This window comes from Corticium candelabrum, chromosome 2 (genome assembly GCF_963422355.1).
Source record: "Corticium candelabrum chromosome 2, ooCorCand1.1, whole genome shotgun sequence".
Taxonomy (NCBI): domain Eukaryota; kingdom Metazoa; phylum Porifera; class Homoscleromorpha; order Homosclerophorida; family Plakinidae; genus Corticium; species Corticium candelabrum.
The window spans coordinates 9,572,872-9,600,758 of NC_085086.1; the positions used below are offsets into that span (position 1 = coordinate 9,572,872).

Here is a 27,887-nt window from a genome sequence, read left to right on the forward strand (position 1 = left end):
AATGTGTGAAGTACCATGAGTCAAACTTTGATTAATATTTCACTCAGGTAGATTTAGACGTCCTCTATGGAGCGACTGTCAGCAAGCGAAATATTTCAATGCAATTTCAGTCACAAAACATCGGCCGCGGTTAGCGAGATGGCATTGGCCATGCGCACGGGTAGATTAGCTACATACTAGTACTGCTGTATGCACTGGATAGACAGCAAATCAGTTTTGTTCGAACAGCTTCGTACAATTAATAAACCCTTTGCTGTCGTAAGTGACTTTTTTCTTCAAGTTTTTTTAACTGTGTACCTCGCGCGCTTTCTTCGGTCAATGGTGTCTATCGATGACGTCACATGAAGTGTTATAGTTAGTTACGTAAATCAATAGTCAAGTTTACGGAAAAGCGCGTTAGAAACGGTGTAGAAGCGTAAACTATACTGTTTCTTCAATTCGCTCGTGGGGTGGATAATTAGGAGTGGTGCGCAACGGACAGTAAAACGCGCATGCTTAACAGTAAGTGAGCAATGTTTCCATGGCGATGTTAGCAGTTGTTAAGTTTCATTACATTAGCTAATTATTACTATTAGCTAAGAACAGCATTAACTGTCAAAACAGCTATTGCAACAATTATCTCAGACGCTCTACAAGTTAAAACGCTGCTTACGCCTAATTCAATCTTGTTGTCATAGCAATAATCACAGAGTGACGTCAGATAATTTGAAGTGTCAATTGTTTACACTCATTGAGGAAAACAAACAATTATTCAAAATGATCAATTTGTAACAGCTGTCTCCTGGGTGTAGGGGTGGTGAAACGCAGTCACATAAGTAACCATAGTTTCCATACAAACATCTCTAGTGATGACGTCACATGACGTAAACTATTGTATGTTTACTTTCTTCAAAACTAGCAAAGAACGATTTGAATTTATCAATTCCTAAACGATTCCCCCGGGGTAGGGGTAGTAGCGCACGGACGAACGCACGGACGGACGTACACAATAACGGATACTCGAAGTATCCCTTTGACGCATTAGAGGGAACTTGCTCGCTTCTCTCGCTCCCAAAATAATTTACACGGTATGCACTACAAACAACTAGGCAAAATTGTTGTGCTACACAGCGGCCTCTTCTTCATCTGAAATAATTATGTATTATTACTTTTTTTTGGTACAATCATTTCTCATTTAGCTCAATGCCAACAACTCTAACAATTTCTGTAGCAGCTGCGCTCCCGGCTTTTCTTTACACTGCTAACAGCTACGCCTGCCTTTACAATATAGCCTTTTCCTCCAAGAACGTGCAGTACCAATTACTTGAAGGCCTATTTTAGTTGGTGCAAGGGTCTGCAAGGAAGAGGCTAGTCATTATACTGTTTGTATTACCTAAAAACTGCAAAGATAAAATGTTATGGTAAAGACCTAGAACTCTGTTCATCATCGCCATTACAAGTAGTATAGACGATTGACAAACATTTCGTTCTAAATTTAGTCCTGTAATTTATGAACAACAATACAGGTCGGCATATTCTACGTCGTTTCTCAAGTTTTAGGTTTAAATATGCCGTAGTTAAAGAGATATGCGAGACGAAAAAGAAGAAGAAGAAGAAGAAGAAGAAGAAGAAGAAGAAGAAGAAGAAGAAGAAGAAGAAGAAGAAAGAAGACCAAATTCATCGAAAACTCCGAAATTGACGAGAGTTTTTCTCCTTCTGAAGACAAGCTGAGATCAATTCAAAAGTAGTCAAGCGTACCTTAACTTGTAATGTTTTCTATCTGTCGTTTTCAAGATATCTAGCGGCGTTTCAAGTTGATTTCTGAAGGTCTAAAATCTGATCACACCCACACAATCTGGTCATTCCCTACATACAGGGTATTTCCGTGCCCTTTGATAAAAAGCAGTCCATAAATTTCAATTTAATTCGTTAGTACTATACGCTATGTCTGTAGTTCATTTTAACATGTCAATTGCAACACTCTGATTCCTAGTAACCAGTACCTTAGTTTCAACTTCGCAGTCAGAAGACTGATTGAAGTAGCATTTGTGCAACCAGCACTAGTTTTCATTTATGACCATTACAATCCAGGTAAATTGTATAGGTTGATCTACGCATGGCTACATCAAGTTGTACTATTAATTGATAAATGTGTTATTTATTGACAAGTACAAAATATTCATGTGCTATTCAATGAATTTTTAGTAATTACCAACTTTAATGTTGTGTTTGCGTGTGTGTTTGTATTTTTTGTGAGAGTGGGTTTATTGCTCATAAATATTTATAGAAACTCTTGATGTAATCACGGCATCTTACTAAAACATAGATATCAACTGCACAGTCTCGTACGCACCTCATCCAGAAAGCTCTCTGCTGTCGTTGTTGTGTAAAGGAAGGTCATGTCAATGTGGACCAGGTAATCACTATGATCTACTTAACAGGTGATATGTTGAGATGAATTAATTGGCGAACAGGAAAATGTGCTTTTTGTCAGAAATTTGAGAGCAGCAAGAAAAAACCTGATCAAGACCGTCCAAATTGGGGCAGTATCCATTGATTGACCAAGTAAAATTGTGATTTCCTATATAACTGGTTTGCATGTGCTGTACCTAGAAAATTATCTTCAAGTACGTGTACAGAAGCAAGAAAATTACACTTCCTGTCCTGATAAGGAAAACAAGTTTAAGCGACCTTGGTAAGTAGGTCTTACATATGAAAAATTTTTGAAACATTTGTAGTAAAATTTTTGAAACATTTGTTGTAAAATTTTTGATAGCCTACGGATTTACCGTAATCAGTTCTCAGACTTTGTGCCAGAATAGTTGGATTAGGATACTGGGGAAAATTGTGAGGGTCTACAAACCAGGAGGTCGCGAGATAAATGTTGGAGACAAGTTTAGAATATGGAAGAGAGCTGAGTGCGGTTGTCCAAGCTTTAAGAAGGGACAACAGTACCTCTACCTTGATAATGACTGTCTCAAATTTTTGGTTGACTACAATTCAGTTGTGCTGAAATGAGAGACGAAGTTGTTTAACAATTATGTTAAGTTCATAAATAGACAAGGTGCTTGTGAAACTCTCCAAGAGACTTATATTCTTTTCCGTAGTAGCAAATATGGGATTATAAGCATTTGCTCTTTCAAACGAATTGTAAGTTGCCAGGTAGCATCGTTTGTCTCAGGAAAGTACATATTGACCGCAGTCTGGCCTGTCCAATAAACATGAGTGTACGATTATATATTTTATCATAATGACTACAAATTAACTTTGACCATTAAGCAAGCCTGGTGTGCGCAAATCGTGCTAATGTTGCATACATAGAAGACAGCGAAAACATTAGGTTATCTCGTGCAGTTTACATTATATATATTATATCAATTAGATATTTATTAATGGTAATGTGTCACTCCTGGTAGTCATAACACATGAGACGTTCTTTTTCTAAGGAATAAAATTAGACCACGATCTGTTTAACGTGGTAAAACTTCCTTTTTAATGTAATTTGACTAAAGAAGAAGAATTGGAAACACCATCTTGTCTGCCTTAGTCCCTAGAGTCTACAAAAAAATGAGCAGCCAAACGTCTACAGCTCATTTTATGCTAATAAATACTAAATTAATTAGATAACAGATGAGAAGAGCTATTTATTGGAATAGACTTATTATTAGTAGCAAAACAATGCCAACAAATATTGACGTTCTACTTTCCAGGATGTTTACACAATGGACACTCCTACCAATTCAATGCCAAATGCTTGAATTTGTGTAGTTTCCTAAATACTCTTATGTATTCTAAATGTGTGGTACTCAAACTGCTGCTTACATATTACACAATATACTATATGAGTTGGTCATTTTCTTTGGCAAAACTGCTAAAAATATTTTCATTTCTTTGAAGCATCGAACTGTGCACAACGTTCCACCATTTGTGCACGAGATCAATTTTCTTTACTAACAATGCTAATTTTAGCAACAGCAAATTAAAGTATAAAAACCGTAAGATCTAGATATTGTTAGACGTCAAGTGCGTTTCACACGACCAACGACTTGCTAGAAGTTAAGTTGCACGCCATCAATTCTGAGTCACGTGTAACTTCTCTACTAGCATCTTCTCAGTTGCATCCAAGAGCATTAGACTCGGTTAGCCTCTTGCTATTTAGTACTCTATTAAATAACGGACTAACAGTCGTCATCGTGCAACGTCAAACCTTGAAAACTCTTCAAAACAGGATCTGCAAAATTAGCATTGTTAGTAAAGTAGGAGTGAATTACCTGTATCATAATATACCGATTGTATCAACCGTGCATGTAATGAGAAGGAAGTGGGCGGTACGGTACCGCAAACGTTACTCCTCTCACATCCGCACTACAGAGTCAAAGCTTTGCACGCCTGGACACGACCCTTCTACGTGCGGCAATCGAAGAAGAATGCTGACGATCTTTGCTTTCACAATAGCGCTATTACAGCCATCTGCAGTCTTCAGGTAATGCGCATCAAGCGTATTTGACTAGAACTGAGGGCACTACCGATAGATTGCTTTGACAACATTTTGTTGATGCGAAACAACGGCAGTTAGAATGCCTGTTTGGTCAGTTTTTAGTAAAGATCTTCTTTGTTGTAGTGATGATCTGCTGGTGACAGTTCCAGGCAGTCTGAAACTGGGCGTTCCTAACAACATCGTGCTACACCTCGATTCGAGTTCTAGCCACACTGTGACCATACAGGCGTACAACGATGGTAAACGTGTGGCCTATCTACAGAAAGTCGTTGAACCTGGTAGGTTACCTGATCACTAACAACTCGTGTGCGTTGCATTCATCTAATTTGCGGGTGATTGTTCTCTTTGTAGGAAGTCACACCACTTTGCCTCTCCAGGTACAGTGAAGGTTAACTTCCTATACTGTGTTTCTAATGTGTTTGCGTTTTGTGAAGCTAAATGCGACAGACATCGATGGCGGAAAGACTGGATCTCGTTGCAATGCCAGTGTTAGTCTGCTTATTCAATGCCCTGCTCTGTCTTTCCGTCGTCAGATGGAAGTGTTGCTTGACTGTTCTGGCGCGTCTGCTTACATTTTCACGGACAAGAGCGTCTACACTCCTGAACAAACTGGTAAACAGATTCTCAAAAGAGGTCTGCAAGACCTGTTTCTTCATGGTTTTTGTGGTCTAGTCTCGCTTCGTGTTGCTTGTTTGGATTGGAAGTTGACAAGTTTTGAAGAGCAGGTAACATTGTATTAGAATTGTTTATTCAAAAAGGGATTATAAATAATTGACCATGCCTATTATTTACAGCTCACAATTGATGTCAAGGTTGGAGAAATTCAAATTTAATATTTGTCTATTAGCAATTGTCTATTTTGTTCAGAATCCAAAAGGAATTATAATCCGGCGCTGGATTAGCGACATTCAGAAAGGATGTAAGAATTATACGTTGATAAATAAGTTTAATTAACTAAAGCAACTTTGTGCCACAGCACTATTTGATGACTCATTTACAATTGACAGTAATCCACAATTTGGCATGTGGATTGTTGATGTTCGTCCTAAACAAGACAGTAAGGTATACAAACAGTATTTGCATCTGAACTAGGGCTACTGCTAATGATGTGTCTGATCATTTCTCAAGGCACTGCCAATGGGCAGTATTCAGTTTGAAGTTAAAGATTACGGTTAGAAAGGCGGCAGTGTAAATAGTATTTCTATTGTAATACATCTCTGACTTTGTTACAGTTGTGCCTCGATACGAAGTGAAAATATCAGCTCCCGATTATATTATGAAGTCAACAGCACCATTTTATATCACAGTAACAGCAACGTAAGATTACATTTGTGTTACAACATTGGTCAGTGGTAATGACATTTGGGTTTTAGTAAAGCTAGCAATAAAATATAGAATTACTAAACACATGAATTGAATTGTTGAATAATGACAGTTGACAATTGTTTGGCAGATGGTTATCATAATTCCTATAGAGAGATAAACAAATTTCAATTGTTATTAAGTCTACTGTTATCATTTTATGACAGTTACATGTATGGTGAGCCAGTGAAAGGCAAGGCTGCAATAGAAACTGGTGTTATTTTTGAAAAAAAGTACCGTCCAATTAGAACAGATCATACAGAACAATCAGTAAACCCGAAATGTTTGTTTGAAATTCAACAATTAACAAAACATTTGCTACAGCTAGTTGACGGTGTGGCGCGATTTCGATTACCTGTAGAGAAGATTGAACAAGGATTGCCGTATGGATTTCCTTTGGGAGGAATCTTGAGAGTAAGAGCAATAGTCACTAGTGAAGGAGTGAGTCTCACCGAAGAAGCCTCCATCGAAAAGACTGTATTCTCCGCCAAATCAGTGCTACTTGATATGTCAAGAAGCAGGGCATTCTTCAAGCCTGGACTCATGTATGACTTAGAGGTATGTATTGATATACATTTACAAACAAAAAATAAAGAAGAAATTATAGTTTGGTGAGTTTAGGTTTTGGCTCGAACTCCTGGTGGCTCAGTTGTGGCTAGAACTGAGGTGACATTGCAGGCATTTTATAAAACAAAGGATTCGACAGAATTGTCTCGAATATTGTTTACGGGAAATGCTCTATCAAAACGGACGACTGATGATTCTGGATTTGCTGATTTTGCTTTTGACGTCCCACAAGCATCTGTAAAAGTTAAACTGCAGGTATATATTCATGCCTATTTGCAATAACTAAAATACACTGTCTACTATTAGTGGTGGCAACATATATTTACATACGATTTTGGCATTGTATCTTATAGATAAGGGCACGTGGTAACCCTTGGACTGAGACAGAGTTGTTCCCAGAGGGATCTGTCAATGGCAAATATCTTATGATACGGCAACGTCGTACACGTTATGAGGTAGGACATAATGCTGATCACATTGATTACATTATTTGTCGCTATTGTACGCATTACCTTTCAGATCTGTACAAATTCAGAAAATCCGTGTGGAGAACAGCAGTACAGCGTGTATTCTTCCGACTCTGGCATAGAAACTACTCTCTGTTACACGGTAGTTGATGTCGGTCTGTTAAACGATCCACTGACTTATAATTTGTGATCTTTAGCTTATTTGTCGTGGAGAAATTGCAGTCTCAAAATGTCGCTCTGTCAGCTCCTGGCCATACCAAATTGGCATCGAACTGCTACCAGTTGCAAGTCCTTGTTGCAAACTTCTGGTTTACTACCAAGATCAACAATCCCTAGTGGCCGACTACATTTTTGTGTACAGTCAATTGGCCTTCTCCAATAATGTATCACTATTGTGCTTCAATAGCCAACCAGTGACGATAAAATTTGTATTTAGATTTCTTTAACACCACAAAGAACTAATCGCCCGTACTTTACACCCAATGAAGAGGTGTCCATAGATATCGAAGGAATTCCTGGTACAACAGTTTATCTGTCTGCCGTAGATGAAGGTGTGCAGTTGCTAGGAGACAACAGACTTACAGCGGCAGAGGTAGTTAGTTATCTAAACATAATTTCATGCAGTGTTACTAAAACGTCTTGAAGCAATAAGAACCACTGCAATCTATTTAGATGTTCAACAATCTTAAAGGCTGCAAACTGGGATGTAATGCAATTGGAGGACGTGACAGTGACACCATTTTCCAGGTAGGATTATATTCTATGTAAGAATAATTATAAAAAGAATGAGTACATCACTGCAAGTGATAGTAAATTGGAATTATTACCAATGATATATTGTCTGCAGTAAGTGCTTGCTTTGTATTCAAAAATTGTTGCAGTAATTAGATACATGACGTGCACATACATAATCTAATTGAGACTGATATAAATTTAATCTTGTTACATTTGCAGAATGCTGGTCTTGTATATGCGAAGAAGTCAAAAGCAACTGACTACAACCCCAGTAAAACAGCATTATATCTCAACACATTTTTGTAATATCAATGGTATCGATCTGTTTACAGTTTGTTTTTCGCCAGCAAAACTGGAGCATTCTTTTCCAAATCTGGAAGGTGTGAGGCAAGTTTTAATATTTGACTGTAAAAAATTTAATTACTACATTATAATGATATTAGCTTGCTGTGAGAGTGGTAGAGTTCACTGTAAGGACTGCGGTGCTGGGAGGAAGAACATGCATACTGAAGGGATACACACTGAAGCATGTCGCACTGCTTTCTCTCGTTGTTGCATAGCTGCCAACGAGTATGACTCATGCAGTATTGGAGGTAGTGTCTTTGTGTGTCAGAACGCTAAAGGTATTGATACCGGTATTCTCTACATTAATAAATAGGTCGGGTTAGAACTACCAGGACTACTGGTCATGGATCGTTTGGAAGTAGCCAGGACATTAAACCAACGGTATATCGATCATATTTTCCAGAATCCTGGCTCAAGATGACAACAAGAATTGGGTAAATTATTCTATTTTCTAAGGTCTTTTTCGTTATCTTTGTCAATATGTCTCATCTAGAGACCGAGGAAAGACAGTTTTGCATGTTAATGTTCCAGACTCCATAACCACCTGGCAAGTCAATGCGGTTGGAATTTCTGGCACTGGAATATTTGGAATGGCTTCACCTCAGCGCCTAAGAGTATTTTCTCCTATTTCTCTGGAAGTCACTTTGCCATATTCCGTCATACGAAATGAGCAATTTATTGTAAAAGCGACGGTTTACAACTACAATCATCTAACAAGCATTGATAACGTAAGTCAAAACAGCCGTGCTATTTGAAATGCTGCGGGTATATTTCTATTTCTATAAACAAAAGGAAACGACCTATACATAAAGTCTCTTGAGCTATAGAAGGAATAGGTTCCTCGCAAGCCAGGCTATTCCGCGCAGTCGCTGAGCTAAACGCACGTGAATCGCACGAGGAGGAGGAGCTTTTACCGGAATTGCTCCAGCGCGAGAAGAACCTGGTCGCTTTCGAGAACGTCATAGTGACGTGTGACCATGGATCCAGTTTCATAGCTTGTTGAAGCTAATTCGATTTCCTAAAAAGCTCGTTAATGTAATTGCGTTGATCCATAAAGCAGAGAGGTAACCCTCAGCAAAGAGCGCGTGAACACGAAATCCAGTGAGGCTTTTGATGAACAAAGTGATGGTGAACATTGAGCCCAAGAATGGCCTACATGGGACCGGTCCGCTGAACCTACACTCTCCAGTAACCTTTCCTTCTACTGAACTCATCTGCAGGGTTGCGCAAATTGAAACCGACGCAGAAGTGTTTCACCACTCTTGCGCGTCTACTCTGACATCTATAGTCTGTGGAGAAATGTTGTGAGAACTGCCGGCTCAGTTTCACTCAACGGTTCATCAAAACAGTCGCCTAGAGCTTGTTGACCTCTCCACGTCATGATCAGATTGGCGTGTATTGCTAACGCAGTCTATGTTACGGTACTTTCGACTCAGCAATCAGCACTTTGTACAATAGTGGCTTTCCTCACGGTGAACTGGAAACATCTAGGCATGGGAAAACAGCAGTTCAGTGAACGTACCATGTTCAGGAAGTGTAGAGTTGACTCGTAGTTGCATGTGTTGTGTACTACGTATGACTTGTTTCAATGCACGGACTCTGACTGCTAAATAGACACTAACCGCGTACAATGAGTTCTTTTCTCAAACTACCGCGCTGCAGATCTAGATTTGGCAGTGTACTGTTGGCGAAACTAAATGCTGAAAAGGAGTCGTGACACTGGAGAATATTAAATGGCTGAGCTGTATAGATACGTACTAGAAGCGAAAGATGATGTCAACTACGTACTTCGTGCAAAAGAAGCAAGTGCGTGAATCGATGGCGCGTGTTCTCAACTTTCATACCTATATGCTTACCGAATCGAATTAGCTTTATCAAGCTATGAAACCGGATCCGGGGCAAACGTCATTATGACGTTCTCGAAAGCGACCAGGCTCTTCTCGCGTTGGAGCAATTCCGGTAAAAGCTTCTCCTCCTCGTGTGATTCACGTGCGTTTAGCTCAGTGACTGCGCGAAGGAGTTTAGTTTGCGAGGCAAATGGAATAGTAGTACTACATTGGGTGTACGCGCAATATTGTCATGGTAGCATGAAAATTGCACACAGGCTTACACTTTCACCAAAATTATGGAAAGCGAAACACTAAGCTAATGACCCTCGAACTAATCAAATGTTTCTCTCTGAAATCATTAGACGACTTCGACCGGAAATTGAACTTTACTTTCTAGTAAAGTGAATATTGTTACATGGTTGTTCACTTGTCGTGTTTTGAAGGTTGCAGTAAACATGAAGTCAGATTCGTTTTATATGTGTACAACTGCCGGCACAGAAAGAGCTACCGAGAAAAAAACAATTGAAACGATCCCTCCAAAGTCTAGTCACACGTTTCAGTTTCCTGTTGTTCCATTATCTGTCGGTGAGATTAAAATAGAGGTCATTGCAGAGCTAGAGTTACTACGAGAAGTGGTGACAAAAACAGTAATTGTTGAGGTAAATCGAATAACTATTTTAAATTCGGCGTTTTCATTTCAGCTTAATAAGGTTTCCTTTTTATAGCCGGAAGGAGAAGAAAATGAGATTTCTTTCTCGAACTCATTAGATCCAAGTTGTACGCAACTTTGTGCTAGCAGCAAGACAATTATACATCTTTCTATTCTTTACTAGCTAACGGAGGACAGCAGAATTTCAATTTTAACCTAAGCATTCCAGAACACTCGGTCAGAGACTCAGCTCAGCGTTACCTCTATATAACAGGTTGAACATTTAACAACATCAAAGCCAAAATTATAATTGATAATTAATTATCTCTATTTCTAGGCAATATGTTGGGTCCTGTGGTAGCACTGCAAGGGTTTGATAGTCTTCTTAGACAGCCTTATGGATCTGGGGAACAAAACACGAACATCTTCTGCACAAACGTTATTGTTCTACTGTATCTCAACAACACTGGACAAATCAACAAACAAATTTTAGAAAAAGGAATTGCCAATATCCGCAACGGTACATTTATGTTATGATCACTAAGTCTACATAAAAAATATTTATTTATTTCGACATTTTAGGTTACAGTCGTCAAATGATGTTCAGAAGGTCTAGCCCACCTGGATCGTTTAGCACATTTGGAGACAGTGATGCTTACGGAAGCACTTGGTTCAAACACTAGATTTTGATGGCTAAATACTGTTTCCAAGTATATTTCATTTTAGGCTTACCGCTTTTGTGTTAAAGTGCATTTGCTTAGTGTCAAGGCTGGAATTAAATGGTTCGATTGTGGATCCTTTGGTTATCAAGACTGGGAAAGAATGGTTGCAAAAGCAACAAGAACTGACGGGACAGTTCGTTGATCGAGGTCTGCTAGTAAATGTTAGTCTTCAGGTAAAGACATTAGACCAAATTTACATTGTGCGTGAAACGATGGCGCTATATTGCTGTTGCTGGCAGGGAGGTGTACACAATTATTCTCACTCTTTAACGGCTTACGTTTTGATCTCGTTTCTCGAGTGTAGTTCAATCGCTGATTCAATTCAGGAAACGCAGACTACAGTAAATCAGCGAGTTTCTCCAACAGTAACGTGGGCAGCTCAGTATCTCAACGTCAGCATTAACAACCACAATGGCACAGCATTTGAGTCAGCTATTGTTTCGTATGCCTTATGTTTAGTTAAAGACCGGAGAGGAGCAAGGGAAGCTTTAAGAAAGCTGTGGCGCATGGTTCGTGTCAATGACGGTAAGCAAGATTTCATATTTCAAATACATTAATAAGTGTTAACAAAGTTGCTAATTCCTAGTGAATGGAACTGCTGATTGGGTTAGTAAGAGCCCTACCAAAGCAGTGTCAATCGAAACGGCTGCATATGCGGTATTGGGTTTCCTTTGTATAGAAGATCATTCGTCTGCTAGTCTTGTCGTCAATTGGCTAAACACACAACGTGATTTAGATGGAGGATTTGTCTCAAAACAGGTAAAATATTGTCTGTAATAGCTTCTTCTTACCTTGGTATATTGCTGTGGAATACTACACTTGTTTGCATGGATGCTAGCTTACAGTTGTAGGTTTAGAATACAGTTGTCGGATTTTTTGCTAATGTATTTGCAATGTTGTGTGTGTGTGTGCGTGCGCGCGTGCAAGAGTGCAATTTCATGCGTGCATGTAAAACAGCAATCTGTATAGAATTACGTTTATCTACAAATGTGAGTTCTTTACAGGACACCTTGATCGCTATGCAAGCGCTGGCCGCCTATGCTGAGATAAGACATGAAAATGACTCTATTCTAATCATTAGTGTCAAGAGTTCTGAGGAGGATCAAACACAGTCCTTACAAATACAAAACGACCAAGCCAATGTTCGTCAAACAATAAACGTTAGTTGGCAATGCAAATTGTAAAAACTTTTTCACTCTATGATTGTCTTAGGTTTCCTTAAGTTCAAATGTTCAAGTAAACGTACAAGGGTCTGCAACGGGACTACTGCAGGTACAAGACCAATAACTCATGTCGTTTAATGTCTAATGTATGTACATCTTAGGCTGGAATACGGTATAACACTCTTACTAGAAAAAAAGTCTGTAACTTTTCAACCAATGTTGACAATACGTTCGACGAAAACACGAAGACGATGGAACTAACAGTCTCCGTCAAGTAAGTGTCTACCATCAGTAGATTCCATGTCAAACTTATAATTTGATCCCCGGTTGTTCAATTTGTGCATAGATTTAAAGGCGAGGGCAACACTGGTATGGCTGTGGTATCTGTTCGTCTGCTCTCAGGCTTTGTTGTTGATGTGGAGTCGCTCAAAGTAAGCCAAGCTTGATGATATAACGTTTGACGCTGTAATTGCTTTTTACAGAGAGTAACACGCGATGTGGTCCTGGTAAATCTTTATCACACTGAAAAGCAGTCCGTGAACTTCTACTTTGATTACGTTAGTAGCACGATTCTTTATAGAGTGCTGTGTGCTTTGACTGAAATATGTTGTTACTGAATAGATTCCAAGTGAATCATTCGTTAGATTTTCTTTTACTGCAAGAAGGCTGATTGAAGTAGGATTTTTGCAACCGGCGCCGGTTACTGTTTACGACTACTACCATCCAGGTATATATATATATATATATATATATATATATATATATATATATATTGCTGAGGGTAAATTTACGTGAAATTACTGTAACTGATAACAAAGAGGGATTGCATGATACTTTGTAGAATCTGCTCTAATAATTTGAGAGCGCTCATTCGTTTGTTTTTTGTTAGTGCGTACGTGCGTGCATTATTTGTGTGTGTGTGTGTGTGTGTGTGTGTGTGTGTGTGTGTGTGTGTGTGTGTGTGTGTTTGTATGTTTGTTTGTTTGTTTGTTTGTGTGCGTCTGTTTGTGTGCATGGTTCATATAAAGTATACCTCTAATCTAGTAACTAATTTTTATCGATCACAGCAATTATATCTATTTCCTTCTCTGACACATATAGATGTCAGCTGCACAGTTACTTACGCACCTGATGGTGAAAGTTTGTTATTAGCTTTGTTATGTAAAGGAACTCATTGTCAATGTGGAGCAGGTAATCATTACAATATACTTGACGAGTGCCAAATTGCAGCTAATAGTTGTGGCTAAACAGGGAAATGTCCATTTTGCCAAAAATTTGAGAACAGCAGGAACAAGCCCGATAAAGACAGTCCAAAATGCGGAGGTAACCATCGACCACTTGAAATTCTTCTATATATTGCATAACGAGTTTGTCTATTTCTAGACAAGTATCCTCAGGCAGAGCCTAAAAAACAAAAAATTACACTAGATGGATTGAAAAGAGAAATATGTTCAAAAGACTTTGGTGAGTCTTATGCAGAACGTGTTCAAATTTTCGTAGCTCACATTTGAATTCTTGATAGCCTACAGAATTTTATTAACAAGCTCCAAGACGTGGTGCAAGAATGGTTGGACTAAGATATTGGGAAAAATTGTGAAAATCCATAAACCAGGAATTCGCGAGCTGAACGTCGGTAAAATGATTAGAATATGGAAAAGAGCGGATTGCGCTTGTCCAGGCTTTGTGAAAGGAGAGGAGTACCTCTACGTCGGGCATGACGGTCCCAAATTTCTGGTCGATCACAATTCAATTGTGTTGAAATGGGAAAGAAAATTGTTCAAAAATTATGTTAAGTTTTTAGGTAAGAAAGCTGGCTGTAACGTTATTTCACGTCGCTGGCGGCGTGTTGCTAACTTTGTTTGACGATTATTGTGAGGTCTACGTGACTCTAGATTTTTTACACTGTGCTGAACGACTATTATAACAAAGAAACCATGCTTGCTACTGATTAGTAGTAATACACGATTCTCAAACTTTCGAGTTGGTCGTTTAAAAATGTTTTCAGTTGCCTGATAGTTTAGTGAGTCCACATGGAACAGGCAATTGAAAGGTTACGGCAGCAAAACAAAGTAGTAAAAAATTATGCCAAAGTGGTGGTTCAACCAATCAATCTCTGTATTGTAATTTCTATGTTTTTTTTTCCGTTTTTATTCGAGTTAAAATTCAAAATTTTGAAAGTCTGAGTAATTTGCAATACTCTCGGTTTTAACGTTTCAAAATCTACAATTAAAGTTATATGCAAATTTCAAATTTTAAGTTTTGAAATTCAATTTCTTAATTTCATATTGAGATTTTAAGTTTCAAATTAATTTTAATTAATTTTTTAAAAATTTGCACTTAATTTTCAAATTTTAATTTTTTGAAAATTCAAAATTTTAAATTCAATTTAGAAATTTTTAGGTGCACTGTATTAGAAATTGCTTTGCTGACGAGAAAGCGGACTTAGTTGTATATGTGAACTTATCCCCGGATTTCAACTAACAGAAATTGAACGCGCATCCGTTCTCTCAAATAATTTGAGTGCATCAGCAAAAAATTGAAAGAGTGATTAGCATTGTACGTGGTAGGAAGTCCATTGGATGGCGTAGGCGTGCATTCCAACGCGTGCTGATACGCTGATTCAATTAAACTAGGCGCAATTTCTGCTAATCACATCAGCACGTTTCCTGTACTGTGTTTCAGCACTTGTACACTTGTACGCCGCTTCAGACAGTTACTAGTAACTCGAAGTGCATGTTTGCGTCATTACATGTAGGAGTACGATTGACCCAACTGAACTGCAAGTTGCACTTCATGTCTAGATTTTGTACATCACATAGAACACTACCCGATAGCGCAAATAGATCCTCTACAACCTCATGCTGTGTCTCTCCTGTGCCGTGAGAACAGAACCCACACTGACTACAAGTGAATTACGTAACCAAATAGTAAAGGTGGACACGCACGCAGTGCTCATGGCAGGAGGGCCTAGGGAACGTACGTGTACCGTACTGTACTGCTGACACGCCCGTCCCCCGCCTGTACCGCGTCCACCTACTACATTTATGTATGTCGCACTGTAGCGGCAGAATAACCGCCAATTCCACCAATTCCAATTCGCCAGGTCCACCTCTCCTAGAGCATTGAGAGCTTGTTTTATTGAGTAATTCACTCTTGATTGACTTCTACCCAAATTCTTTTACCAGGATGATTGTGTTTTAGAAAGCAAAAGAGCTGTACCATTACAGGTTCTAAGAAGTAGAGTGACATGCATGAGTGTACAATGCATAGATACCTCTCTTGACATAGACCCGCACATGAGGTGCTCTCATTTGAGTTCGTCTTAGATAACTCAGGTGTTCCTGTATATACAGAAGACGATAGACCTCTTTCCCATTGTCAACGCGGATCTGGTCCCATAACCAAAACAGCTGAAGTATAGGTCTTAAAAGCTTATTATAAATTATAAGGTTGTTCTTGACTGGGATAGTAATTATACCAAGAATAAAACAACTGTAACCGTCTATGGCAAGAGCGTGTGTTGTTCCATACTTATCAAGTTTCTCATTTGATCTATATGCATTTTGTGTCCATAATGTTGAGCGTAGTAAGGCACAGGATTTATTTGCCGATGAGCTATAGTTGCTGTCTCCTTCCGTGATATCCAGCAGCAACTTGTCCTACAATGGGTCCAATGCGTTTGTCACCAACTCTAAGTCCTCTTGCTTGAAGATAACCTTTCATCATCTTTCTTCCGTACGCTGGACCAACCTATGTAGAGACGTTTACTAACGACAAAAGTCTCCATCTGTCTATACGGGTTTAGTAAAAGAGAACACATTACTTCTCTAACAGCTGCCTGGACTACCAGCCTAATGTCAAAGTCAGATAATGCAGAACGCTAGTAAATGTTTCTGCTCATGAAAAAATCCTCTAGCGGATATCTCGTTCAGAAAATCCTTTGACTCCAGGATGTCTTCTTTGAAGTATGTAACTTATGTTTGAGTGCAATAGCCCAGCCTTCACCATTTCTTGAACTTCTCTCTCGTCCATCCGTGACTCAATTTGATACGATGTGCCTATACTGTACGTGCTGCACTGAAGTTAATTAGGTTACAGTTATAGCTTACAGTTAATTAGTTGCGGAATTCCCAAGTTTGTCGCGTCTGCAAGGCTGTCCGGAAACTCGCGTATCTGCCTACGTAGCTACTAAAATTTATTCAGTCAGTGCGGTCAGCTCTCAAGATCCAGGAGAATTTCCAAAGCACCCCATCGACCACCAACGTGATTGTGCCCTCCACGACCTCGTAACGTTAACGATCTTGCCGAAAATGTGACAGCATTCTTTCAACGCACGCTCTACGGATCAACCTCTATAAATATACCGAGTGTTAAACGATGTCTTTGACTCGGATACGGTTTTTATTGTGTGTGCGTGTGCTCTATGTGTAGTGTGGAGTTGTCCTTCAGCGATACAGGAAGAAAACCCTTATTGATGTTGATACTGATACTAGAGGATCTCTAGCTGCGTGTTGTTGCATTCTTAGCTAATTAGAGACTCTGTAGAAAGGTTGCGATACACTACAAACGTAATTCACGCGATCACGCAGTGCATTGCTTGTGTAAAGTTAGTTGGTATTGAATTTTCGGTTACTCTGCCGGTACAGTACGACATACGTAAATGTAGTAGTTGGACGCGGTACCGTCGGGGGAGGGGCGTGTCAGCAGTACAGTACGGTACACGTTAGCCTCGAGCACTGCGTGCGTGTCAACCTTTACTATTTGGTCTCGTAATTCTCTTGTACTCAGTGTGGGTTCTGTTCTCACGGCACAGGAGAGACACAGTATGAGGTTGTAGAGGTTCTATCTGCGCTATCGGGTAGCGTTCTATGTGATATACAAAATCTACACATGAAGTGCATCTTGCAGTTCAGTTGGGCCAATCGTACTCCTACATGTAATGACGCGACCGTGCACTTCGAGTTACTAGTAACTGTCTGAAGTGGCGTACAAGTGCAGAACCACAGTACAGGAAACGTGCTGATGTGATTAGCAGAAACCTCGCCTAGTTTAATTGAATCAGCGTATCAGCACGCGTTGGAATGCACCCCTACGCCGTCCTATGGATTCCCTACCGCGTACAATGGTACTCGCTCTTTCAAATTTCTTAAATTATTGAGAGAACAGATGAGCGTTCAATTTCTGTTACTTTCTCCGCTTTGGTCCAACTCCTACTTGCGTAAGCCACTACTCGATTATCTTGTTTTAGCACACACCACAATCCAGATTCAATCTCATCTGTGCGCCACACAAGTTGGACAGCGTTCGCGTGAAACTGTGGGTAAGCCAAGAAAGAGGCAGTACTCAGAGTTACCTTTGTCTGTTTAAATGCTTCCTGACATTCTGCCGACCGCGTGAAGGGTACTACTTTGTGTGTGAGCTAATGTAGTGGTCGTGCAATGTCAGAAAAATTATGAATGTATCTCCGGTAATATAATGCAATTTCTAAAAAGCGACGTAAATCCGCTACTTCATTTGTAATAGCCCAATTCCTCACAACCTCTAATTTATCCTCATTTGGAAGCGTTCCCTTGGCCGAAAATATGTGTCCAAGATATTTCACTTTATGTTTACCAATGCACAATTTGTCTCCTCGTAATGTAAGACCAGCCTTCCGTAAACGACAAAAACTTCTTGCAAATGCTTTACATGTTACTCAATGTTTGCCGAATAAAGAAAAGGTCATCCACATAAGCAGTAACACAGGGAAGATCACGAAAATGTTTGCCCATCAGCCGTTGAAATGAGCTAGTAGCACCTGTCAGTCCAAACAGCACTCATTTAAACTGAAATAGTCCTAAACCTGGTACAGGGCAAAACGTAGTTTTGGATTGATCTCATTTATTGACTGGTATTTGCCAATATCCATTTCGCAAATCAAGACTAGTAAATACTATGGATCTGGCCAAACGATCTTGTACTTTATCTACAAGTGGCAGAGGATAGGCATCTTTAGAAGTTCGTTTGCTAATTTCTCGATAATCAAAAACAATCTAAGTTTACCTGATTTATTTTCACAAATAGTGCTGACACCATCCATAAACTAGTGCTCTCTTCAATGATGCCTTGTGCTAACATATCTTTGATTTGAATTTCAACCGTATTGGGATAATGGGCAGGTATCCGTCGTGATATAACCTGTAGTAAGGATCCAGACGAGGGAATATAGTGAGATGCTAAAGAAGTCAGTCCAGGCACTGTTCTGAATAGATCTAGGTTGTCTTCGATGATTAGAGATAACGTATTGTTTGAACATGTTGGTAACTCAGAGCGACAGTTATCAACAAAGGATGGTATTGCGCACTCATCAAACATATCCAATTCACAATCGACACCATTCACTAATGCAGATACACAATGTTTGTTATTTTGTTGAGGATAGAGCAACAGTGGTATCCCTGACGTACTTGCCTCTAGGGAAATGCATGCCGCTGCTTAACAGTTGTGACTTCATACATTGAGAGGTGTTAATGAGAAGTCAAGAGTTAAAACATTCGCTGCAAAAAGTCAACACCAAGAATCGCCGGAACAATGAGCTTATCAATAACCACAAAATCGTGGCTTATTCTCTCAACGTCCAGCTGCACCACAACAGAACATAGTCACAAATAGAAATTTTATTTCCAGAATGCTGTCAAAGTCGCCGTTGTAAAATAGGCTGTATCTTCACAAATTTGATACCTTGAAAAGCAAATCTTTTTCAAACAGAGAAATAAAGAACCCGAGTCTTACATCATAGCTGTAGCAACACCTCCCACATATCCCTGTATTTGTGGCTGCTTCAGACTTTATAGCAGCCACAACAATGCAATCAGGGCCTACCATTGCCCTAGGGAGCGACTGCCTGCCCCTGCAGAAGATTCTTGATCGTTTCCCTGATGACAGTACCTAGCGTAATAATATATTTGACCGCAAGAATAGCCTCGTTGACTCCGCCTACTCAGAGACCGTTCTAGACATTTGTTTTGCGTGTGACTAATTTTATTGCAGTTAAAGCATCTAACTCTCGAAGAATTAGCATATTTGCCGTCTAATGCATACAGGAGTGCAACTTGTTGCGATAATGTCTCAACTTGTTTATTGTAGTTGTTGCAATTCATTCATACCAACCTTCTTATCACAGACAGCCGCAGTCTTCAAACCTTGCTCTTCGATTGTCTTCAGTAGTCTTGCTCGATCCACGACGGCATTTAATTTTCGTGTTTCCATGGCTGCTCGAAATTGCCGGCTTATTGGTATTGGCAACGCGGTAACAAATTGGTGCAACAACAACGTCTCTCTAACTGTATCATCCATGTTTGACATAGCTTGATCCAACAGTTTCGGTATCTGATATAGATACATTGTAAGCGATTTCTTCGGCTGTAACACGCGTCGGTGAAATCTATACAAAGACACAAATCTACAGGCTTCAGCCTAGTAAAAAGGTGCTGTTTCGTAGCGTCATAATTTTTTTCAAAATCTTCTGACAATTCCACCCATGCCAAAGAGCCTCATCTTCCAATAACTTAAGTAACCTGAGTGACATTATTTCCTTGCTCCACTTGTTGGCCTTACTGCATATTTCGAACCTTAGAAACCATTCACGTACGTCTCCTGAAGAAAACATTACAAGAACACTAATATGACGCTCTGCCATGTTACGGTCATTGACACAACCAACCTCCGTTAACAGTGCAGTATAGACGCCGCTGGTAATTTCATAAAGGCTTGTATTACAAACAAGAACAAAAAAGAAAGAACGACTCAATAGGTAACAATGGACTAAACCATCCGAGGAGTCACATTTACCGGTCTAGTCATGCAGATGTGAATTACTATGCATTATATTACACATCTACTAGCCCTCCGGTAATGTTTAGTCTTCCCAGCGTAAGAATTTGAACTCCTGAGTGTCATGCAGCACAACTGCATGCACAGGTTTGATGTACACAGATGTAGCAGAAGATTTACGTCATCCATGGTCAAGCTGTGCGGTGAGCATATTCTCCTAATTTGCAAGGCAACAGCCCGGAATTTCCATTCAAAGCCTCTGAATTGTTATTTGGCTCTGCATAGGAAGTTTGCAAGTGTTTCTATCTCAGTTTGATATCTACCATTGCCTAACCTTGCATCGTCAGAACGTGAAGCACGGCATCGTTGGCACAACCGGCTGTACTAAACGCAGGAACTTTGTTTACTATCAGAGCAGCTAGAAACTTCACAGCTGCTTCTCCTAGGTAAAGTTGAATTAGATTACGTCAAGTCCTTGTGAACGCTACGAGACGACTTTCTTTGCAAAAGGTAAAAGAGCGTTTTAACACTTCAATCGTGCCCTGTAATCGGTTTCAGTTGTCGTCTTCTTTGTTGAACGGCTAGTTTGTACAAGCGACATCTTTTACACGTCCTAGTGGGGCCTGGTTGCATGAGAAATGATTAAGAATTGCCGTCAAGCACTGTAGGCGAGCGGTCTGCGTTCTGCGGCGTTTCAAATAACAGAATTTAGTCAAATGAAGTCATTTGAAACCTAGAGCTGTTGCCGAGAAGGTAACAAGGCAAGAAAATGGGTGTTCGACGATTGGGGCCGTTACCACGGGCGTTTCGCTGAATTTAACTATGCAGATCTTGGCTGACGTGCAGGGTAACAATACGATTTGTAGGTAAAAAGTTGTTGTTTATAGATATATAAATAACTAGGCTGAAAGATGCGAGTGTGCAATTTAAACGCTACTGTACGGTGAACGATGCATTTGTTCCATGAACGGGGTATGCGAGGCTCCGCACATTTTGAATTTCACTTTAAGCAGAGAAGAGCTACAATGCTCTCGTTTGGTGTGATCAATTACAACTTGGATACCTAAATTTATGATGTGGTAGGGACTGCGTTAAAAAACGAATAACTGAGAACTCGCGTCCGAAATATGATGGTGTCCGAATAACGGGTCCTCGCTCTACATGCGCTGCTTGAAACGGGATGCGATAAAATGGAAGCATATTACAATAATGTTTTTTGAAATATTAATTTTAAAAATATAAAATAATTTTTCGGGGTATGTGCACCTTTACAACTATCATACATAAATTTAAAATAACTTTTATTTTTTTATGTCAGTGGCCCTTTAAAATAAATTATCTTTATAATATCACCTAAAGCCGACGCCCATAAGCGAAAAGCAAATGTGCAATTTTTAAATTGTTCTGTCCAAAGCCTTACGTGCCGAACCGCTTCCAGACATATTATTGCTGTAGGTATACAATGTCCGTCTCTTGAACGTATAAGAAACGGCAGATATATCATGAATAACGACAGCAGATATGTAGACACCAAAGCGCACTACACTTGCAACAGAGGCTACGATCTCTTTATGGATGCAGAGAGGTCATCTTACAACCGCCAATGCCGTCAAGATGAAGACATGAAAAGATGTGAAGGACACTGGAGCGGAAGAAAACCGTGCTGCATACGTAAATTTTAACATACGTAACAATAAAATATCCAATTCATTTCTATTTTAGCAAGATCTTGTCCGAATCCTAAACCATTTGTGAACGGAACGGTTATTGGAGATCATTTCTTTTATCCGGAAACAATTTCAATCAGTTGTGATGTCGGACACGAATTGACGAAAGACGGGCCAGCTTATCAATGTGATGAAACCGGTTCTTGGGTTCCTCTATCTGGTCCATGGGCAAAAAGGCATAACCCCTATAATTTGCGCGCTGCGGCAGAACTGCAACTAGTCCAAACTTGTCTAAGAAGAAATAGCATTCAAACGGAAAATTTAGAAAATTCTGAACTAAATTTTGCAAGATGCGAACGTAAGAACATCGCACGTTTCTAAAACAATTTTATCCTCTATGGCGTGTTTAGCGGTCGGCTGCGGAAAGCCGAAAAATCCTGTGGATGGACAATGTTCAGGAACTTACTATCAGTTTGAAGGAGTTGCGCAATGTAAATGCAACCGGGGATACTGCATAGTTGGACCAGACGAAACTCAATGTAACTCATCAGGACAATGGTCGAATAAGGCACCCAGCTGCAAAAGTAAATATGGCATTAAGATTGATATATAAATACTACAATTTTGAAATTAATATTTAGAAATTCAATGTCCACCTCTTAGCGATCCCGAACATGGTACAGTACAGTTGAGCTCAGAACAAAGGTTTGTACATGATACGGCAGTTTACAGCTGTCATTCCGGCTATGAACTAAATATGGATAAAAAGATTCAAAGATTTACTCGAATTTGCTTACAACTCGATAAGCCTTACAAATGCAACGGAGCGTGGAGCGAAAAACCGCCATGTTGTATACGTACGTCCTGTTTGTGTTAATCTTGTGACACTAATAACAGACTTGTATTACAATAGCAAGGTCATGTCCGGATCCTAACAATTCTAACTTCACAAATGGAACTATAGAGGGAAATGCCTATTTCTACCCCGAAACAATCTTCCTAAATTGCAGTGAAGGTCACGAGATCGTCGACGGAGGATCCTATTTTCAGTGCAATCAAAGTGGCCAGTGGAATGAAATATCAAAAACCAGTGACAAGGCATTACAGCAAGCCAATGAGAGAATCAACTCAGAACGTGAGAAAGTAAAAGTCTGCATATCGCCAAAGTCAAATTCAATTAAAACAAGGCACTTTCCCACCAAAGTGAGACAATTTCCTACCTGCCAACGTAAGAATATAACAATTACGTATTTAACTTAGTATGTATATTGAGTGCATTGTCCCATTTAGCTAAAATTTGTAGGAAACCTGTTGTCGACAGTCACTGTACTCTGGTGTCAACGAGCTTCCAATATCGAAGCAAAGTGATGTTTGACCGCAACTATGGATATTGCGTTGTTGGTAGTACTAGCTCTCAATGCAATTCAGAAGGACTTTGGTCAAATGCGTCACCAACCTGTGAACGTAAGATATAATTTTTGATTGATTAACAAAACAGCGTTAATAACAGTTTGTGATTGGTGCAAACATATTGCTTCTGACTGAACCACATAATTACGTGCGGAAGCCAATTTTGTGAGATTCGGCTTAACGCGTCCTAGAAGGCGTACTTAACTTTGGAATTAATCAGCGTCTAAGAAATTTTTTAAAATATTGACGAGTTGGTTATCATAAACTGAAAAATGGCATTTATCTCTTTGAGTAATTTAGTTTTTAGTGCGTAAATCTATACTGTATGTCGAGGCTTGTAAAGTGTCTCTTCTTTCACTTTTACATCATAACACTCAGCAGCATAGACACTATAAATATATCATCTTTCTATATGATATAACCTAAAGATGACGGCAATGAGGGAATGGTAAATGTACATTTCTTAATATTGCTCCGTCCAAGCTTCACGTGCCGGACCGCTTCCGCAGATTCTGACATATTATTGCTGTAGGTATACAATGTCCGTCTCTTGAACGTATAAGAAACGGCATATATGTCATGAATAACGACAACAGATATGTAGACACCAAAGCGCACTACACCTGCAACAGAGGCTACGATATCTTCATGGATGCAGAGAGGTCATCTTACAACCGCCAATGCCGTCAAGATAACGACATAAAAAGATGTGAAGGATACTGGAGCGGAAAAGAACCGTGCTGCATACGTAAGTTATATATTTGTAGTAGCAATACAATATCCAAGCCATTTCTATTTTAGCAAGATCTTGTCCGAATCCTAAGCCATTTGTGAACGGAACGGTTACTGGACATCATTTCTTTTATCCGGAAACAATTTCAATCAGTTGTGATGTCGGGCACGAATTGACGAAAGACGGGCCAGTTTATCAATGTGATGAAACAGGGTCTTGGGTTCCTCTCTCTGGTTCATTGGCAAAAAGGCATAAATCCTATAATTTGCACGCTGCGGCAGAACTGCAACAGATCAAAACTTGTCTAAGAAGATATAGCATTCAAACGGAAAATTTAGAAAATTTTGAACTGAATTTTGCAAGATGCGAACGTAAGAACATCGCACGTTTATTGAAAAAGTTTATGCTCTATGGCGTGTTTAGCGGTCAACTGCGGGAAGCCCAACAATACTGTGTATAGACAATGTTCAGGACCTTACTATCAGTATAAAGAAGTTGTGCAATGTACATGCAACCCGGGATACTGCATAGACCATGATAAGATAACTTGTGACGCAAAAGCTAAATGGTCTCCATCAATACCAACCTGCTCAAGTAAGTCTCTCCAATAATGTTATTCCTTTCAATAAATGTCATGGTATTCTAGGAATTTATTGTCCTCAACTGAAGTATAATGCGACTCGAATGTGGTTAACAATAAAAAGAGATGGACAAGCAAAAGACTGCCTTAAAGACAAGTTTTGCTATGGAGATACTGTTACCTTTGATCCTCGCCCTGGTTACTCCATCGACCGCAGCGTTCAACTTGTATGTGAGCAATACAAATCAAGCCCTCGTCAATGCGCAGGCTATTGGCATCCCGATGATCGACTACCACAACCTCTTGGTATTCACACGTGTCCTTTCTTGATAAATAACAGACTGTAAAGTATTTGTAAATAGAAAAGATTTGCACTCCTCCTCCTGTAAAGATCAATAACAGACTTGTCCATGGTAGTGATTTTACCGTCGGATCCACAATCAGTTACAGCTGCTCAGCAGACTACGAGCTAAAGGATGGTAGTGATACAAGAATATGTTTGTCGTCGGGACAGTGGAGTGGAATGCAACCAAGATGTGAACGTGAGTCGTTTTCCACTTGCTCTGCTCGATTTCCTTTGACAAGTATTTTCTCACTAGACGTTTGCGCCAAATATGTGGCACAACCTGGCTCCGTTCGGTATTGTATTGTAACAAGCGATAAGGCAGAACTAGTCTGTCCAGGAATAACTGAGTGCCCGTCAGACCTCACTCCGGTCTGCTCAAGTGATACACAAACTTACAACAACCTCTGTCTCCTAAAAATTTCTGGCTGCAGAAAGTACGGCGTCAACGATACAACAACCGCTGTAGCAAACGACAACTGTCTTTTCGGTACGAAGTAGCTAACAGTTAAATAGACCACCGTGCTAAGACAATTTTACATTAACATGCATTAGGTGGAATTTGTACTGAACTGCAACCAAAACCATCACCTGGAGATCAGTGCAGACAAACTGCGTATCGATATTTCTACAATACTGAAACGTCAGAGTGTGAACGGTACGCAAACGGACCCTGTTACAAAGGACATAACAGTTTCTATACATTGGACGATTGCAAAGATCACTGTGATACAAGTAGAAACACCGTAGCTGTTTATCCATAATATATAAATGATTGATCAAGGTTATTGCATTCAGGTAATCCTTGCATTTCTAATATGGACCTTGGCTTGTGCAATCTTCATCAGCTACGTTACTATTACAACCTGACAGAAGAGAAGTGCATGGAATTTAACTATTCAGGCTGCTATGGAAATGAAAACAATTTTATATCAAAGCCAACGTGCGAAGCAAAATGTAAGCACTAAAAGAAATATATGGAGTCAATCATTAAGGTACTAATATGTTTCAGGCAGCGGAGTTCGCATCATGACTGCAGGTAAATGACAACACTATTGTACTGTTATGCTACAATTGATCTCCACTCTTTAAGTGGTCTGGGACCGGTTGTGGCTGCCATAACTAGTACTCAAGACCAGTTTTGGTTGTCATAGTTGGTCCGGTATTGCCGTGAGTAGTCCCAGACCCCAGACGACAAATCTAACCCTAGAATCGAAATTGTCAGTATAGTTAGGAGCAGTTGTAGTGTGACAGTACTACATCTAGCGATGACTTTACCTGTGAATTGAAATTACAGAAGATTGCTGCAGAAAGAATACCCTGAAAGATCAGTGCAAAGGCGAACTAGGTTAAGTCCATTATCATATCACAACTAAGTTTTAATTTAATTAATATAATTAATTTAGTATTAGATATTGATGCTATTGACATCTTTAACAAAAATGGAAGAGTGATCGTTGGAATAAAATTCAAACCAAGGAATTTAAAATATCTACCAGTACAAAAGTATAAAAATGCTTTTAAACTTTCGCTGCCAATAGCTAAAAGTGAAGTGGAAGGATGCGACATGAAATGTCCAAAGTTCGGTTCAAAGAAGAAATATTTAGTTGTTGTTAAAGGAGCCAGTATCAAAAAGAGGCAAGTGAAAGCTGAAAAGTACCACTTAATCCAATACAGAGACGGCGGCGAAAAGTCTAAAAAGGTTGCTCAACTCAAACAATGCAATTAAAATAGATGATGGCATGATCTGCAAGACTCACGTTGACGAGAAGATTTGGGTAGACAATTTGTGGTTGTTTGACTTCTAGCAAGTGCGCTAGAATGTTTGTGTTAGTGCTGTTTTGATACCTCTACAATGTGACGTAGAGATGACAATGGAGACAAGCGAGAAATTATTGACCCAGAAAACTCATTACGCGCCTGTGTGTGTGTGCAACGATTTCATGATATTCACAGCCAACCAATTACATAAGACAGTCACCTGAATCAACAAGTAATAGTACAATACATAATTTAGAATAATAACTTAATGTAAAATATATGTTCACGCAAACTTCAAAATTTGCATACAATCCTGCAAATCTGTTCATTCATATGTATAAGATTTTTTCTAATTTTGCCAAATTTAAACACTCTTCATACAAAGTCTGTACAAGACAGAAATTGGAAGCATGTCTGTGCGTAATGTAAAAATAGTAATGGGTGCTCATTGCATTCCCACATGTGCGAGCGAGCACGTACTGTACATACATGCAGCTGCAGAGTGAAATTTCAAAACAACTTTTAGAATACGCCGTTCGATACACTAGCTGTATTTAGTACAAGATCAGAAAAAGAGAGCTGCTGCTAGATACCGTCGTAACTTGCAGACGCATTGATTCGGGCAGCATTTACATAGTCAAAGCGGCAAAAAGCAAAACACGACTGTTTCATCTATACGTGTGTTTATTACATCACCTATCAATCGCAATGAAATCTCATTCTAGATAACCGCGATAAACACAACTCGATACTCACTCACGTATACAGCTCACAACTGTCGAAAGCTGCATCAAAATTGATCACACTCTAGATAATTAATGTGTGTAGTACCATGAGTCTAACTTTGATTAATATTTCACTCAGCTAGATATAGACGTCCTTTATGGAGCGACTGTCAGCAAGCCAAATATTTCAATGCAATTTCAGTCACAAAACATCGGCCGCAGCTAACAAGATGGCATCGGCCAGTCGCAAGAGTAGATTAGCTACATACTAGTACTGTTGAGGGCACTAGATGGACAGCAAACCAGTTTTGTTCGAACAGCTTCGTACAATTAATAAACCCTCTACAGTCGTATTAAGTGACTTGTTTCCTTCAAATTTCTTTGAACTGTGTACTTTGCGCGCTTTCTTCAGTCAATGGTGTCTAGCGATGACGTCACATGAAGTGTTATACTTAGTTACGTAAATCAATAGTCAAGCGAACGGAAAAGCGCGTAGCCAACGGTGTAGACGCGTAAACTATACCGTTTCTTCAATTCGCT

The 27,887-nt window shown here is 39.5% G+C and overlaps 1 protein-coding gene across 1 annotated transcript; it reads left to right on the forward strand.

Annotated features, from left to right (window-relative positions):
- The first annotated feature begins 4,360 nt into the window (after positions 1–4,360).
- On the forward strand, positions 4,361–26,760 carry LOC134176509 (venom factor-like). Its single transcript, XM_062643177.1, has 58 exons — positions 4,361–4,462; positions 4,601–4,755; positions 4,829–4,854; positions 4,912–5,089; positions 5,150–5,202; positions 5,272–5,289; positions 5,345–5,396; positions 5,454–5,539; positions 5,606–5,648; positions 5,710–5,794; positions 6,007–6,109; positions 6,164–6,397; positions 6,461–6,661; positions 6,760–6,861; positions 6,926–7,015; positions 7,071–7,256; positions 7,310–7,465; positions 7,546–7,620; positions 7,828–7,879; positions 7,941–7,988; positions 8,052–8,201; positions 8,267–8,387; positions 8,447–8,681; positions 10,226–10,441; positions 10,508–10,559; positions 10,616–10,705; positions 10,769–10,951; positions 11,014–11,101; positions 11,158–11,326; positions 11,393–11,678; positions 11,740–11,912; positions 12,158–12,313; positions 12,366–12,425; positions 12,478–12,590; positions 12,663–12,747; positions 12,799–12,873; positions 12,938–13,043; positions 13,418–13,507; positions 13,568–13,639; positions 13,700–13,780; positions 13,839–14,117; positions 21,584–21,799; positions 21,851–22,153; positions 22,206–22,379; positions 22,437–22,652; positions 22,709–23,023; positions 23,086–23,259; positions 23,738–23,953; positions 24,007–24,309; positions 24,362–24,532; positions 24,585–24,824; positions 24,881–25,060; positions 25,118–25,351; positions 25,417–25,596; positions 25,660–25,818; positions 25,874–25,900; positions 26,159–26,209; positions 26,268–26,760. The coding sequence occupies exons 1-58, from the start codon at positions 4,407–4,409 to the stop codon at positions 26,588–26,590; spliced, it is 8,361 nt and encodes a 2,786-aa protein (XP_062499161.1). The 5' UTR covers positions 4,361–4,406; the 3' UTR covers positions 26,591–26,760.
- The last annotated feature ends 1,127 nt before the right edge of the window (positions 26,761–27,887 follow it).

Excerpts from the sequence above, each read along its gene's own strand:
- LOC134176509 (XM_062643177.1), top strand. The coding sequence starts at position 4,407 with ATGCTGACGATCTTTGCTTTCACAATAGCGCTATTACAGCCATCTGCA. Across the intron at positions 14,118-21,583 it reads AAATTATGTTAAGTTTTTAG|GTATACAATGTCCGTCTCTT; the intron begins GTAAGAAAGCTG and ends TTATTGCTGTAG. Across the intron at positions 25,819-25,873 it reads GCCAACGTGCGAAGCAAAAT|GCAGCGGAGTTCGCATCATG; the intron begins GTAAGCACTAAA and ends AATATGTTTCAG.